We start from the raw sequence: 17,224 nt of genomic DNA on the forward strand, positions 1-17,224 counted from the left end.
TTTTCAGAGGGAGTTAACAAAGTTCTTTATTAATGCTTCTTAAAGGAAATGAACTGCCATGGAGTAGGAGGGTAGTTTTTTCAGTAATTAATACCTGTTTAAAGTGTAGGAAGAACTGTCATTTTTTCTAGTGAAGAGTAATCACTGGTGGAATCCCAGGGGGGTCTGTGTTCAGGCTTGTGTTGCTCAACATAGTTATAAATGATCTGGAAGAGAGGCTGATTAATGAAGTGACAGTATATGCTAAGAATCACAGAATTAAGGTAGCAGGAACAAAAGGTGACTGGAGTTGCAGAAGGTTCTCGCAGTACTTGGTTGTAGGCAAGTGGTACTTGATACTAGTACCCCCTGAAAGTTAGGGACAGACATTCTCCCCCCTCCAAAGATTAGGTTAAAACACAGCAGAGTGTGATTGAAGCAGCTTTTGTAAAAAAGAGTAAACAAATAAACTGGGGATTTGCCTAGAAAATCCATGACTGGAAGTAGGATGGATAACAGGAAGGATTATGACAACAATATGCAGCCATGGCAATATGAAGCATTTGTTCCCTGTTTATTTTGTCACTCAAACATGACAAGAATGACAGGGCATCGAGTGGTGCCCAAGCAAAAGGTGGTAGCTTTTGACAGAGGAAGTATTAAAACATGACCCCTTGATTCCCCAGAAGCTGTGTCCATGGCATCCTTTGAGCAGTTTAGCAGGTTTGCTGTATGTCTGCTTGTTTTAACCTCCTTCCTGTAGCATTGCTTGATCACACCTAGTTCTTGTGTCAGAGAAGGTGAACAGTCAGACCATATCAACCCTTTCTATGCCATTCATGAATTTGTAGAAGATTATCACGTTCTTCCAGAGTCACCTCTCTTCTGGTCTGAAATGCTTGGTCCTGTTCAGTCATTCCTCATAGACAAGCTGTTCGAGATCTTTGGATCATTCTTGTTACCCATCTCCTAACCTTTCTTCTGTGACTGTGTGAAAATTTTGGTCTCTAAGAGTCAATACCTTCCTCTTGCATAGACCATTCTAGCAGTAGGTCCCTGCACATTTTACAAAGGACGAAGTATCAGTTTCCCCTTGAAATATAGGTAACAAGAGGGACAGAAGTTACAAATTAACCCAGTTAGTTACCAGAGGAAGCACTTGAGAATGTATCCTCTGAAAATAGTGAGGATTGGAAGGGAGAAGCACAATACAGTGATAATACTCATTTTTGAAAGGCAGTTCAAAAATTTATTTCTGAATGTGGTTCTTGTCTGTTCTGGATATTGTGCGTGGTTTGGGTTCCTGCATCTTAAAGCGTGTAGTTGAACCAGAAAAGCTTATGAGGGGCAGTGGAAATGATCAAAGGTGCAAAATGGCTTCTAGGCAAAAACAACCAAGTAAGCAAGGACTAATAAGCCTGTAAAAGAGAAGGCAGAGGGATGACATGGAATTCTGTAAACTTGGGACTGCTGTGGACGATGTGCATGCAGGGCTAGTGTTTGTGCTCTGTTTCAGTACAAGATCTTCACGTATTGAAGTTGGTGAGTGACAGAATTGAAAGGGGTGGTAGGTGGTGGAGTGTCTTGTCGAAAGATGTTCTGAATGCAAAAAGTTTCTGTGGAAACCGGGGGATGCCCAAGCACATGGGAGGGAAATCCTTTGAAGGTTACTAAGTACACAGATACCACATCCAGCTTCATAATTCTCATGAGCTGAAAACAGTTGGAGACCAGGAGGGTACTCCTAAGAAATATTGTATATCTTTTTCTAATACTGTTCCTTGAGCATTGGCAAATGGCCACTTTTGGAGACAGATGGAGTTGTTCATGGCTTCTCGTTTAATCCTGAAGGATGGGATTCATCTAATGTAACTTATATCAAAATTAGATTGAAAATCACACCACTGAGCTTAAAAAACAAGGTACCTGACTCTGTGCATTGTGTACGGAATACCTAACACTTTGTTTCTAGGTAGCTAGCTTAAATTAGATTAATCCCACCTCTCATGTTTTTGTAAGAACAGTACAAATTAGACAGAATTCATAAAAAGACTGCAGCAATGACTCTGAAGACATCTCTCTTCCAGACTCTCTCTGGCAATCCTGGAAAAGGGTAAGAGGTAGTTTGATTATAGTGTGTCAGGTGAGGAAATGTATCTTCCTGGAAGCTTTTTTTAAGTTAGCTTAAAGTCTGATACCTGTTTGCTGGAGCTTGATGTTGAACATACCCAAACTGGTTATGAGGGAAGTCAGGTTTTGTAGCCATCATGGTCCATAGCTTGGTGCTAAAACCTCTTAAAACTAAACTTGGTATGCCTTGCCAGTGTAAGTGGTACAACACCTCTAATCCTAAAACTTTACAGGTGCAATTGTAAATGGTTTCTTTTACTATAGCTGAAACGTATGCATGTATGTTCTTTTGGATTAACTATACGTGCTGCCATTAAGGACATCAAAATGTTATGAGCTGTAAATGTGTGAGAAATACAGGACAAAGGAGCAACTCAATTTTTTTTCTTCTGAACTTCTTCAGTATAGAAGGAAAAGTTCCTCTTTTTAGTCTGATCAAACTATTTTGGAAGGTAAATTGTGCCAAGTGATAGCAAAGTGTAAATCAGTCCCTTTGTGATGGGATTCAAAATAATGTATGTAAATGGCTCTTTGTAATATTTCTGCTGAATTCAGCAGTGGATTTGTTACAAAAATTTCTTGCCACAGCTACTGCTGATGTGATTCAATCACAGATGGAGCATCTGATGATGTTTTTAGTACTAGCTTTTCAAAGATCTTTTCAGTGACTGTATAGAATATTGTATAACATTTCTAGTGATCATGTGAACCCTGTCGATTCTGGCAATGGCTGACTGGGCCATTGGAGCAGTGACTGCTTGGCTGTGTGATCAGAGACCCTTTGGATTTTGTGGAGTGTGGCTTGTTGTCAGCTCCTTTGGAACTGCAGAACACCTCTCAACTGAGTGAGTCGCCTCATCTGTTCCCATCTCCATCCTCAGAGTGCATTTGTAGTGCACTTTTCATTCTTAGTTTGCCATGTTCTGATTTGAGCCAGGTAGTAAGAAAAGTAATGATACATCTCAGGGTCCAGTACCATTCTGTAGTGGGTTTTAAAATTAAATAATTTGAGTAGAAGATTAACACTCTTTTTCCTCTAGTATTTGACAAAGTACCAAAGACTGGCTGGAAGCTGTGCTTTGCAAGAAAACATTGCTTTATTTGTCTGCTTTTGTCTTCTGTAATCAATAGAGTTTGCCCCAAAATCTGCTTTTTTCAGTAAATTGTAAACAAAAATCAAGCATTTCTAAATAAGAATGCAGTTAGATCCTGCTCTTTGGCATGACAAGCTCCTCTAAGAGGGTAAGACCTGACATCTGATTACATAGCTAGGATGATACTTCTGAAGCTATATTGATGGCTGTCCCAATGGCAGAACTGTTGTTCTGTCTCTTGCAAGAAAACCAAACTTCAGAGTTTAGCCTACCACCTCTTCCACTAGAAATGAGCACAGTTGCATAGAGACACCCATGCTGTGTGCTGATGCGGAAAGGATTAGTTTACTGCATACTGCATGTTATGGTGGTTTCTAACTTCTGATCATTAATAATGGTGTTGCTAGTGCTAGAGATAGGAGTTGAAGAAGATTTTGGCCTAATTTGAGACTTTCAGAAGCAGTAGAAGCCTGTGCCTGTAGCTTTCTAGACTTGGTTTGCAAGTAAGTCAAGCGCTGGCTGACAGTCCCAATCTTAACAGATTGTCATTGTTCGGTTATTTAATTCCAGCATAATTTTTGCATGAATAGATTTTTTTGTCTTATAGAATAACCTTTTATATCATTAGTATCTGCAATAATTTCTTCCTTTGGAAAGTGATTCATGTCATCTTGCAGATCAGAAAGGCATAAAGCATTATTCTGCAGTCACACAAGAAATCGTATTCATTCATAGTTTATATTGTGAAGCCAATCCCTGTATCCTCAGGGTTGGAGTTAGTTTCGTGGCAGCAGTCCTAATTACAGAATCTCTCTACAGTATATCTGAACCGAGGGCTGTTCTAGAGTCACAAATGGTATGAAATGGCAGGCTGAAAAGAACGAAGTATGAATGTTTCTTAATGCACTCAATCTTTCCATTGTAGCTATTCATAAATAGTAGGTTTTAGTCATCAACTGACAGTCACAACAAAAGCCCATTTAAACTAAGCTTGAGACCAGCTTCCCAGATCTGATAACAGGAATACCCTTCTAAGTTTTGTCTTGACTAGCTTTACGTGCTGGATCATGTTTGATGGATCACTGTAAAACAAAGCTGCAAACTGAGCATGTGCTGCCTTGGTCAACCCAGTGAAGAAGTGAGAAAAATAGTTTCTACTCTGCATCTATAAGCATTTGTGCTGCCTATACAATTTTCTTTTTCTTTTTTTGTCTTGCAAAACTGGAGTCAAGTACTTCAGCACCTTGAACAACCTTAGCATGTTTTTGCAGACAGTAATAACAAGGCAAGTAGTAAATAATCACTGAGAAGACATTAGTTAATCTGGTTGAAAAGAGGATATCAGGTCTTTTATATTGATTCTTTGATTACTTCCATTTCTGACACAGCAGTAAAAGGTACCAATGACAGAGGCAGGAGGTAGCAATCTTGTGTTAGCCCTGAAAAGTTTGTGCCTGGATTATGTCAATTCCTGGGTGTGATAGTACCAGAGAAATACAGACAAATTGGAAAGATTAGAGAATGCAGCAAATGTGGCTGCAGGCCCTGCCTGACAGTAAAGCAGAAAGGGCTGATGATTTGTAACATGGCTGAGCAATGGTTTAAGGCATAAGCACCGAAAATTATTTGGGAAATATGAAGTGGGGATGGTGGGAAGAGTGTTGTTATTGGGTGTAGCTGGAAATACAAAGTTGAACTAAACAAGAGTTGGTTTAGGTTGGGAATCTGGGAGATCTCTTCATTGAAGAACTTGTTGTGGGAGAACCTTAGACACAAAAAGCTTCATTGTTCGAAGGTGGCTTAAAGGATTGGAGAAACTGATTTAGTCCTAGTGGAAGAGGTACATGTGTAGGGAGGAAATTACCCTCGGAGTCATATATGATGAGGAGACAGTCTAATACATTATTTCTCTACTTAAGGAATAACTCAATCAAGATGTAATTATTTTCTAAATTAGGTATAAACCCAGACTATTCTTTGGTGGTGAAGAGAAGACCAGTCTCTCCTTGCTGTATATGACACAGGAGGAGGAAGGAGCTCTGAAAGTCCCATGCTTTTTCAGAAGCAATATTAATTCTTCATCAAATCTACTGTCCTGAAGACCTTTACTTTCTCTGAATATTAATCTAACTTTTATTTCAGGAAATGCCAGAAAGCTTGTTTGTAGTAATGGAGGCTCAGAAAAGGAAAAGCAGCAGACTTCTTACCCTGGATGTGTTAGACTGAAGGCACTCTAAGGGAGTCCATGGATGATTAGACTTTTTGGAGGCATAGAAGCATGGGTTTTCTTGTCTGAACAGAGCCCATTAAGTCCTATAAGATGAAGACATTGGGGAGCCAATAATACTTTTTTAACTGTGGCTCTGATTCAGCAAGAGCATTTAGCACACCTGATAGTGAAGCCTGAGAGTCAGTGACTGGAGGGTGTGGAGTCTTGTTACCTAGGTTTATGCCTGATGGTATAAGCACCCTGGGGTTTAAAAACAGTTCTGTTTACGCCCTTTATCCCCTGGCACCCTGACTCACTGCTGCGGCTGGGGCACACCTCATACCTTGGATCATCCCTCTGGAAGGCCCTCCCATGCCTGTGGGGCTTTGGGGCAATGCCAGTGGGTGTAGAGGGGAGCAGGACAGGCACAGAAGTGTACTGTGAAGCTGGCCGTGGTACAACATGCAACTTGGCCTGCGGTGTTTGATAGGCAGGTGGCAGCCTGTTACAGATACCAATGTGGTAGTTGGAACAGTTCTTCATCTTGAATGTGATTATTTCAGTGCTTTATATAATCCAAAGAACAAATCGGGAAGGTTTCTTTACCAAATTGTGATGAGCAGACATGGCACATTACAAATTCCATTGAATACTCTTAAATCAGTTCTTCTCAATCTTAAATTAAGGCTTTAAAATATGTAAAATGTGAGCATTCAGCAGTCTTCTGCTATCCCCAGTCCTTAATTACAACAGCACCGAAATCTGAGGTACTTCCCTTTTGTGTGATACATTTGTATGGGGTTATGAGCTAAGATAGATGGGATGTAACATGCATGGAGGGCAGGCCTTTCACGAGATACAGGTCTGGCCTTTCACAGTGCTAGATATTTACCTTTGAAAACAAAAGAAACCCATGCTGCAGTGTGACTTAGCTCTGGTTTAATCATGTTTTAAGAAAAGGATTTCTGTTTGTACAGGAGTAGAAGGTGCTCAGAATTTCATTGGGATGTTTTAATTTGATTATTGAAGTATTCAAGAAAGGTGAGGCAATGTCTAAAACAAGAGCCTTAAGTCTGGGATTTCCTATCTTTTCATAACAAAGTTAAGCACCGTTTGTTTTTTCTGGTGCAATTCTGCCCATGATAATAGTAAATGCAGCTGGAAACAGCTATGCTAAGTGTAAAGTGTAATTCCTATTTTTCACAGGCTTAACCTTTGTACAAATGTTGCTTTCTACTCTTGATGTCTACACCAGCTGACTTATTACATAAAAATATACTGCAGTTTAAGGGTTGTAAGGAGGAATAACTGTGTTTCATCCTCTTAAAATGTTTTGCCATGGTCCCAGAGACCTTGGTGAAAGGCTAATGGAAGCCAATGTGGCCTTTAGTAAAGGCCATGCATTCTTAGAGGCCTTCATCTACTTTGCTCCAGGCTGTTTGCAGCTTTTTATAATCCAGTGAGCTTGGAAATCCTGAAAGTGCTTTTCTTTACTGCTCTTTGCCTTATCTTTAGAGTCTTGGAAAATGAAAGTCAGAAATTCACAACATGGTCAAAATGTTTTGCTCCATCAGAATTAAAGGTAATGTTTTGTTCAGTCGGGGAGGAAAAAAAGCAAGTCTGAAAAAAATTGAGTGGTTAAAATAGAGCTGTTAAAATGGCAACACACAGACAGCCTGTGTATAAATATAGGCTAGCTCCTCAGCAGTGTTCTTATATGGTACATCTGAGTGAAGGAAAAATATCAGCCTACTCTTGTTCTGTACAAGCCTGTGTGTTGGTTGTTATGGTCTAGTGCCATATGTTTGGTAGTAGACAAGGCTGCATATTATATGGAAATTATAGTGACTCACGTTTTTCTGTTGCAGGGACCTACCTTACCAGTGTGAGCATACTGTGGATTTTTTGTCTGTATGTGCTACTTGATTATCTACTCTTGCTGACCCACCCAAAAAGAGAAGGTTCGAAGAAAAATTGTTGTCTTGTCACTTCTGCCTGTGAACTGGCTGAATTTTGACATCTGAAGAAGCTACCTGGACCATTAGAAATGGAGGAGCTCGTGTTGCATGTCTGATCAGCAAAGCTTTCTGCGTGGAGTATGAGAATCAAGTTGCCTTAAGTTAAACCATATGCAAGTTGCACTAATTGCAGTAACCGTACTGCTGATACCACTCCAGACTTCAGTAGGGCTTTCCAAGGCAGTAGTTTCTCATGTAGTTTGAATGTTTTCAACTGACATTTGAATGTTTTTATTAAATCTGGTGTGGCTGTGAAAAGCGTGTGTGGGGTGAACTTCTTCCTGTGAAGTTCATGGTGAATTTTGAAGCCTCACTTCCAAGCGTGATCTGTGCTATGGCAGCAACCTACAGGCTTATGGTCACCTCTGTGAACTGCTACGGCAGTGTGGTGATAGACCAGCACTTTCAGCACACTGTGCATTACTGCACGGGGACTTGCCAAGTGTTTGAGCAAGGGGTTACATGTATAGTTGCCCACCACAGTGTCTGCGCAGAGCTCAGTGTCCAAGATGCCAACCTAGACCATAAAATTCCTGTTCCTGAAAATGGACTTGCCTTGCCTGGAAATGAGGACTATCACCAAATCCTCACAAATAATCCAAGAAACAAAAAGGGCTCTTCAGTGCAAGCCTCCAGCAGTTTAAAAGACATTACTGGTGAGGCGATAAACCTTGCCAGTGGTAAAATAAAGGAATTCTCCTTTGAAAAGCTCAGAAACTCTTCCAGTCATGTGGCCTACAGAAAGGGAAGGAAAGTTCGCTCGGAATCATTCAGCAGACGATCATTTGATTTTGACTTGATTTATGGGCACTTCAACAATGACGAGAACTGCCCTCCATGTGGCTTTCTGCAGAGTCCCTCACCTGTGGAGAAATGGCAGGAGAGCAATGATGCACCAGAAGTCACTGTGAATGCCATGGTTCCCTTTTCTCCTCACTCCTTCTCTGAAGAAAACTTCATTACCCAGATTTTGGAAAAACACAAGCTAGATGGTTCTTCTGGTGGAGATATTAAGGTGTGCTTAGACATCTTGCTCAAGTGCTCAGAGGATCTGAAAAAGTGCACTGACATAATAAAACACTGCATCAAAAAGAAGTCTGCAGACAGTGTTAGTGGAGGGAACAGCAATGATCCCCTAGCTAATTCAGAAATGATATATATGAATCTGATGACAAGATTTTCTTCATACCTGAAAAAGCTACCCTTTGACCTCAAGGCACCAGGACACAAGGAAGCTAGTGACTTGGCAGAGCTAGTTAACTGTCTTCATGGCTTGCAGCAAGCTCCTTTTCCCCCAGTATTTGGAGATGAGCAGCCACCTAGGTATGAAGATATTATTCAGCTGCCATCCTCAAGTGCGGTTCCTCTTGGACTACCAGGTAATCAGTGTGAGGTGACAAGCACCTCTCAGTCCATCCAAACAAGTACTGTGAGCTTTACCTCAAACTCCCTTCACAGCATCCCACAGGAGAACAGTGTGAGAGCTGTGAAAGATGCTTGTGCTCTACCTCAGCTACCAGCCGCAAGCCCTTCTGACTGCACGTCTTCCACTGAGGCTCTGTACATCGAGGAGGAGTCTGATGGGGAAAGAACGTTAGGGAAAATAAAGAAGGCAGAACAGAAAGGGGGCTGGGAGAGTTTAGAGCACAGCTACCAGCTAGCTGGTTGTTCAGATCAAACTGCCGATGCTAAAGCCAGTGTGGGAGATGTTGAGCTCTCCCATGCTTCTGAGAAAAATACTCCTTTAAAACCAGTTTCATATTCTGTATTGCGTGGTTCCCAAGATGATGTCTCCAAAGGAGAACAGATGTGCAGTAAGGTAGACAAGGATGAGATAGACAAACTGCTGCTGGACTTGGAGTGCTTCTCACAGAAAATGGAGAGCACTTTGAGGGAACCCTCTCTAAAGGAGACTGAACCTGCCCATTTGCAGGTGTTTGGTTGGCAGGGTAGGCAGGTACTACCTCTGACTCTGGAACCCAAAAGTAAACATGTTGACCCCACTTCCCCTTTGTCAAAAATCATGGAAACCAATGGTCATAAAATGGAAGAGGATGATAAAGCCCTTTTGCTGCGTATCCTGGAAAGCATTGAGGACTTTGCCCAGGAACTGGTGGAATTCCAGACAGGCAAGGGCAGCTTGTCCAAGGAGAGGGAAGTGATGCAGATTCTTCAGGAAACTTTAACAACTCCTTCACAGTCCCTCCTCGCAGGGCAAAAAAGCTATGCTGGGGCTGCCTCCAGAGACTCTGTTCCAGCTTCAATTCAGCAGGCGCCAGAAGTGATTAAGGTAAGAGAACCAAACCTTTGATGGGATAGTGCATAAAACAAACATGGGAAAATGGAGGGGGGGGAATTGCACCTGTTAAGTGATTCATTGTGCTCTGAATGCTGCAGTGTGGAATAACATGCTCAACCTGGCAGAAATGTACCATTTATTTAAATACAAACAAAAAAAAGGAAACTAAAACCCCTAAGCAAACAAAATATGCCCTGACGTGCAGTTTCAGCTTTGGGCTCGTTCCTTTCCTGCTGGTGCTCCTGTAGGCTGGTTTTTTGCTTGTGGTTTAAATGGGTCCTATATGTTTGAGGGCAGAAACAATTTTTTCTGCTAACTACTTTATTCTTGGGAGCGACTATTGGACTGCCTCTCACCAGTTCAATGAGAACTGAATGTTCCACCTCTCCTTTTTCTATCTCCAAGCAGACTCCAGCCTTTGTTGTCCTCCATATCACTAGTTCCTAAAGAGAGAGATCCTCCATGGCACAAAGGTCAGAACTGAGGAAGATTTAATTTTCTTTTCCTTGTGCCCAGTGCATAGAGTCATTGTGGAGTCTGCGTTGCTTGTATCTCTCAAATGAGGAGTAGGTTTTCCCAGGAAAGAGAGTCTTGAGGGAAGCCAAAGCTGTCTGTCCAGCCCTCAATGCTTTTAATTTGATAACAAGTGCCAAATTTTCATGACAGCGTGGTGCCAAACTTCCAAGTGCGCAGAAAGTTTAGAGGGCTTTGCTTTCTAAAATCTATGTTCCATGTAGGCACTCTAAAAGTGTCTGGATTACAAGTGAACTTTCACAGCTCCTTCCAGCTGGAGCATGATATGCATGTCTTCAAAACTGTCAGCTTTCCTGAAAATATGGGTATTTAGAGCAATTCTGAAAGGGTGTGAGTACGGTGTGCCTGACCCTAAATGACAGCGCTGAGATCTTTTTAGACTAGGCTCTCCAAGTGTTTCTGATGTTTCTCTGAGCATCTTTGCTTACAGGAAATGGTGAGCATAACCTCCAGCAAGGAAAAAAAAGAGGTTTTTCCTGTAAGAGTGTAAAATTAAGCAGCTCCAAAAGCTCTACAGTGATCTCTTATAATAGATATTCTTCCCTTATATATTAATTCACAAAATTTTCTAACTTATGAACTTCAAACAAAAACATGTTTGATAGTGTGGCACTGACTTTGGTAGTTTTTCTATAATACTTGAAAACTGGATGCATTTACACTGTCAAATAGCTTATCAGTCTGGTCTCTTACCAGCTTCTGTTTCCCTAAACAGCCACCTAGCCTGTTAGTTTACTCCCAGCCTGCTTTCTATGGACATATAACGTGCACCCGTGGTAAAGAGCTCTTCTCTTCTACGCAGCAGTGCAACCCTTGCTTTGTGTAGATGCCTAGAACCAAAGATCATGAGAGAGAATAACTGTCTTGGAGACCCAGAGGATCTGGAGGGGGCCTGAGCTGAGCACTGCACAGCGTGGATGCAGCTGGTACCCTTCAGAGGGAGTTAGCCCTTAGCAGAGTGGGAAAAGTCATCTCAATTGCTGGGTCTACACTTACTCTGAGGTTTGCTGTCATTTATACTATAGATGTGGTCACGCACTTGGCTGTGGATACAAGGCCCTCTCTGGGTATAGGGTCTAGGGAATACATCCGTGTTTCTGGATAACTCTGGATCTGGCTGGAGCTCCATGTGGTTTCTGATTCAGTATTGCACACGTGTGCCTGAACGAATAATATGTAAAGTATTTGGTACATCTTCTTAGGGCTCATAAAACTGTTATCAAATAATTGCGTGTACACATAAAACTCTGAGATCTAATACCGATGAAAACACAATGCAGTTTTCATATCCCTCAAATCCTAAGCAATGAAAAAGGAAAGGGAGAGCCACTTCAGACCAGACTGTTTGCTGGCTCAGCCTATCTGTATTGAAATCTGTGTTAACTTATATCAGCACAGACTTTTCCCTTTATTGTAAAACCAATTATGATTCTCCACAGAGAACAATAGAATTACTTGCCTCTTCATTTTCAAAACCAAAATATTTAGAAACTAGGATATGAATACTCAAGAAGTCCATCAATTTTACAGAGCACGAGTGTATCATGCTTCTTTCAGGCAGGCCAGGAAGCATTGCATACTTTGAGACTATCTGACATTTCCCATTCCGAGATCCAGTTTTCCATTGCTTATCTCTAAACTTCCAACTATTTGTTTTAAAAGTTCCTGTTGTGTGTGCCTGTCTTAAGCTGTTTTTTTTAATATGTTGGTTTTGGAAGAAATAGTGAGATGGGGCTGTTGGGATTCTCTGACCTGATCTGCAGAAGTGCTGAGTGTCAGGGTTGGCTTTTTTTTTTTTTGAAGATAAAGGGTGCTACCTTTTGAGTAAAATGTAGTGTTATGTAAAGTCTTTGGAAAAGTCAGTGGTGGATGTTTTTTGACCTTAACCTCCATGCCCTTGGTCTGCTACTCTGACATCCGGTACAGGTAGGTACTTGAATTCAGTTTATGCTTGCAGCATGCTTGGTACTCTAGTGAAAGTACCCTAGAAAAGTCTGTAAGAAACATGCTCTTTATGTTTGCAGAATCAAGTTTGAGTAGTGCAGGGCTCTGCTCCAGGATCATGCATTTTAAGAGCTGTTGGATAAAGTTTGTAAATAACTTTGGGAGCAGAGACCAGGACCAGTGTTGATACAAAAAGGGGCCTCTTTTTTGTCCTTCATATGCTGAGTATCCCTTCTCAAAAGGATTACTCATGGTGTAGTGAGCCAGAAAGAGTGCTCCTGCTTCCCATTTCTCTCTCCCCCATGCCTCTGTTTCCTATTGCATGGCTTTGAATTGTTCTTTATACTGACTATGATGCTAGTACACAAGATAAAAATTTTTAGTTAGGTTTATTTTCTGCCAGATTAGTAAATAGAATTGCTCACACTGAGGTCAAACGGGTGGTAGAACTGTCTCTGGACAGGGACTGTGGATCTGGGAGCAGAGGGTTTACAGGGTTGAGAAATGGTCTTAGACCACCTTGTCTAACCACATTATATCTCTGATGGTAGAGCCCTGAGTCAAGTATCCAGCAGTTCCCTGCTGCCACGTGTTTCCTCTGGGCTGGCTCTAGGTAGCATCTGTGTAAGCCTGCCTCGCCTGAGTGACTGATGGCACGGGTATTGCTGGGACTCTCAGAAGTGTTTCTAACTTACTGTGATCTAAAACATTGTCCTCAGGCTACACACCTTGCTTTTATGGATGGAAAATGTTTGTTGCATGCTTAAACAGGTGGCCCAAAGGTGGCTATGAGTGGAATTAAGACTGTTTCATAATCGTATATAAAGTTAAGGTTGATCTGGCACCTTCATAATTCTGCCCCTTCAAAATGCTGCTTCATAACTCTATGTGCTGCCTTGTTTTGCAAATGTAATGATAGGCTTATGAAAGATCTTGTGTGGGGCAATTAACTCTAAAAGGTGTCTTTTATAATATCATAGTGACTTCAACTTTGTGATGAAATAATCACATTTTCTCAAAATGCATCCAAAATATAATGGAAAACTTTTTCTGGAAAATCAGCTTTCATCTACATATATTGCAAATTGTTTTGATCAGATATTGGTAATATCTGTCAGTTAAGCTATACACAATCTGTACTCTTTTCAAACATCAATTATTCATTATTTCTAAACCCAAATAGTAAAAAAGGGAGGTTTTTTCCTGTTTGGTAATAGTTATTGGAATAAATGAAAATAGTAAGGGAATCTTAAAGTATCTCAGAATCAAAGATGATGGGGGGGGAAATTAAATCAGATGGAATTCAAGAATTAAAAGAACCGATACCAAACACTTGGTGACATGTTCATGGCATGTAAGCACCTTTTGTAATCAGGGCAGATACAGTCTCTGCTTGTGTGAAGTTGATTTATTTTGAAGTAGACATCTAAAGGTAGGTGAAACAAAGCCTACTGATACACATTGAGTTTTTCAGCCTCATTGACTCTAAAACCAAGAAGAAGTCACGCTGCTGCTGGAAAAGTTTAATCTGTTTTGGAAACAGTTGGAGCTGGTGCCCTTCTTAGCTATGCAGAGTGCATTGAATTGTTGCAGCCAGGCTTTGGGGTACAGCTAAGTCCTGCAATGATTAAATCATCCAAATCTTTTAGGACTAAGCCTCCAGCTTTAGGCACAGGTGAGATTCTTTCTATGTTCTGATGGCTAACAAAGGCAATCTGATACCTCTTTAGATTTGACATCGTTCACCTTCATGCTTTAAACTGGGTCACTTATAGCAAAGAGGAATTTCTAAATTTGTCTGCAGTTTGTTCAGTTGCTCTGTAGGCTGTTGATACCAGACTTTTCTGCTGTGGATTTTGTCCAGTTGACTTTGAAACTGTTGATATAAGATTCTCTTACTGTCACTTTCTCATAGTACTGTATATTTGTTTTTATTTATACCCACCTTGTATGTTTTGAGGATAGGAAGTACCATGCTAGGAACCTGCTAGAGTGCAAAAAATTGGAATTTAGACACAGCAAGCCCTGCCTCCAGATTACTTGTATTTTTCTGAGTTATCAGTGGGGGGAAAAAAAAAAAAACAAACAAAACAGACTTCTCAGATCTTTTGTGACTGGTTAACTTGTGAATGAAAAATATGTGGCTGTTTGGGTTTTTCTTTTTAAAGTAGCAGCTAGTGGCTGCCAGATGTGTATGCATGAAAGAGACATACTCCTTTTAAAGCCCACTGTAGCTGGTCTGGATGTAGCTGTAGATATGAGAGGTTTTTTGGATTACATTTCCTCTGCAGTCTGAGAGAAGAGTGGCAGTCTGTAAGCAGGGTGAGAGTTTAATTGAAGATAAAGTAAGTACACTTGCCACAGATGATTTAAAATAAATCACCTTCTGACATGCTGCTATATGAGACGTGCAGGACTCCCAGTACAGTGGAGCCTTGTGGGCTCTTTAGACATTGCCTTAACGTTTAGAAAAAAATTGTCAGAATAAAAAAACCCAAAATTTATTCCAAAACTTGCATATGGATCTGAGTAGCAGCAATTCTGGTTAAAACATCCCTGCCTGCCTTTTTCTTTTTTGGGGCTCCTTTTCTCATTCCCATTATCATCCTACCACTTCGTTAGGTTTCATATTCTTTTGCAGGGCACACGGAAAGTGGCTGATGACATTGTAATAACCTTGTGATTCTTCGGGCTTATAGCCCTGAATACACACATCTGGACTTCAGAGCTTTTTCAGTTTCCAGGTTGCACGGTTCAGACTTAGCCACAGTGACCTAAAGGAGCCCAAACTATGCTACATTCTTGGTCAAATCTTCTTTCATAAAGAACTGGATTCCACAGCCCAGGTTGTGGGACCATGGCCTGATGATTGAGAAGCAACAGGAGAGAAAATAAACTTGGAGGTTTTGATGCAGATTTATGAAGACATTAAAAATAAATATTCCTTTTGTGAATGTCAGTTGGGGGTCTCTCTCCTTTAGTAAACAGCCTATTTAACAGCACAAAAGCAAATCTATAAGAGCATCCTTTTAGATAGGCTGTTTCTGTGTCTATCTGTAGCCCAGTCACGTTAAGCAATGCTGTATTTGAATTAACTTTGGGCCTTCTACAGGAAACCAGGAAAAGGACGTCAGAGGCGCATGTCCAATAAAAGCTTTCTGTTTGTGAGGCTCGGTGAGACCTTTTCATTTTAAATGCAACATCTTGATAAAAGCAAGCTCTACTTGCTAGAAATCTGATGTTCTGTGTTACTAAGCTTAGAAAGTAAACCGGCAAAGTAGCTAGGACTTTCAAAGTTGAGTAGGGAAAGCAGGTCATGGGACTAGATGTTTGTTCATCTTGTAAGAACTGGATTTAGGCTTTTGTTCAGCAACACTGTCATAACAGGAGAGGGAGAACAGAGTTTTAACAAGCCTAGACGTAGTCTGAGCAAGAGTTTGAAGTCTACTTGCTCAAGGTCATGCAGAGAAAGAGCAGGCTATTGTCCACTGGGAATTGCATTGCCTTTGCCGTATGAGAGTTATGGGAAAAGTGAATAAGAATGATTCATTTTGGTGTCTTTATGAAACTATTTTCTTAAGAACTGCTTTAGAATGCCAGAGCTTATTATCCAAGATCATCCTTATGTGCTTGCTTGGCATTAAAGAAACTAGATTATTTGCTTTTTCCAAGCAAGAAGGAAAAATTGATGTTTTTTGAAAATTACAGCCTTTGGTCTAGAGTGGGAACTAATGCTGATCTTCTGCTTCATCACCTCAGAACCAGGGACCTCAAACCACCAGCATCGTACGCACACAGGCCTTGGCTGAGAGCATGTGGTTTAACTCTAGCTGTGTCTGAGTGATGCAAGTTTACCTCAGGTTTCAGCACTGAAGCACATAAAGTAAGAACTATTGGGGAAGATGGTATATTTAGCCACTTCTGCAGTGCAGCTAATTTTAGCACTCTTGGTAGTGGTGGTGGGTGCTTCCTTTCCCATATTACCCCTGGCCTATTACAAGCCAAGGACAGATTGTCTGTCATGTAGCCAGCAGGGAAATAGATTCTGTTGTAGATCATGTTTCTCAATTAAAGTATTACAAGAAGGCAGAAGATCCTAGTGGTGCTGAAAGATACTTTGAATATCAGTTAAAAAGGGAGGTCTGGCTTCAGGAGTAAGAAAATCTCTAGATGTTGTCCTCGTGAAGAGAGAGAAGACATAGTATGTTGAAGCCATTTACCATTTTTTGCCTGTAAAAATCAAAACCAAGAAAGCAACGTGCTGGTCTTGACGTGGTCTCCTACAGAGTCCCTGTGCCCCTTCTGGAAGGGGCAACATCTGCTTAGGAGCTAACCAGGATGATGATCAAGGAGAGCTCTCTGCGGAGGGACCCAGACTTAGGAGGGGAGCTAGCTTTCCTTGCAAAGGGCTGTGACTTTGTTCTTCCATCTCGATTCAAGAGGAGGCTGAAGTCATTCCAGCAGGCCCAGGTTTGAATGCTTGGTATTTCTTTTTCTTTTTCTGTTCCTTTGTATTTTTTTATTGGATCAGAGAATCAAACTCTGTCCCCTCTAGGCGTGTCTATTTGCAGAAAGTTATTTCCAGCTAGATACCAGCAGGTTTAAAAATAAACCTTCCAGGCTTAGATTGCAGAGTTAGTGTCTTTGTAAACAAGGGGAAAAAATTAACAGCCAGGGCAGTGATTTAATAGGGAGAGGTAGTGTAAGACTATTCAATGTTTTCTATGTTTTGTGTAAGAAAAACCCTATTTGTGATTGCTCTGAATGTTTCTTGTTGCATGTGGAACAGCAACATTCTGCTGCGTTTAGTGGGTTGTGCTCTCTACTGTACAAATTTGTGCACAGACCAGCCTGCCTGGCTTTGGCATTTGTGATTTTACCATCACAAGGTGCTGCTTTGTGCTGTTTCCTCCTATCTCTGGGCTGTGACTGAAGGAGATAATAGAATCATAGAATCATTTAGGTAGGAAAAGACCCTTAAGATCATGGCGATGTAGCCAGAGAAATGGAAACTGTA

The 17,224-nt window shown here is 41.0% G+C and overlaps 1 protein-coding gene across 3 annotated transcripts in view; it reads left to right on the forward strand.

Moving 5' to 3' along the window:
- PPP2R3A (protein phosphatase 2 regulatory subunit B''alpha) overlaps positions 1 to 17,224 on the forward strand; it is a 61,952-nt gene that overhangs the window by 8,251 nt on the left and 36,477 nt on the right. For 2 of the 3 annotated variants that reach the window (XM_054835605.1, XM_054835606.1), the window contains exon 2: positions 7,281 to 9,720. In XM_054835605.1, coding sequence (XP_054691580.1) covers positions 7,723 to 9,720 — 1,998 coding nt within the window. In that variant the 5' untranslated portion in view covers positions 7,281 to 7,722. Of the gene's footprint in view, positions 1 to 7,280; positions 9,721 to 16,302; positions 16,678 to 17,224 lie in introns of those variants that run through there. The other variant, XM_054835607.1, reaches the window with a different exon arrangement.

The sequence above is a fragment of the Grus americana genome, chromosome 9 (genome assembly GCF_028858705.1).
Source record: "Grus americana isolate bGruAme1 chromosome 9, bGruAme1.mat, whole genome shotgun sequence".
In the NCBI taxonomy this organism is placed as follows: Eukaryota; Metazoa; Chordata; class Aves; order Gruiformes; family Gruidae; genus Grus; species Grus americana.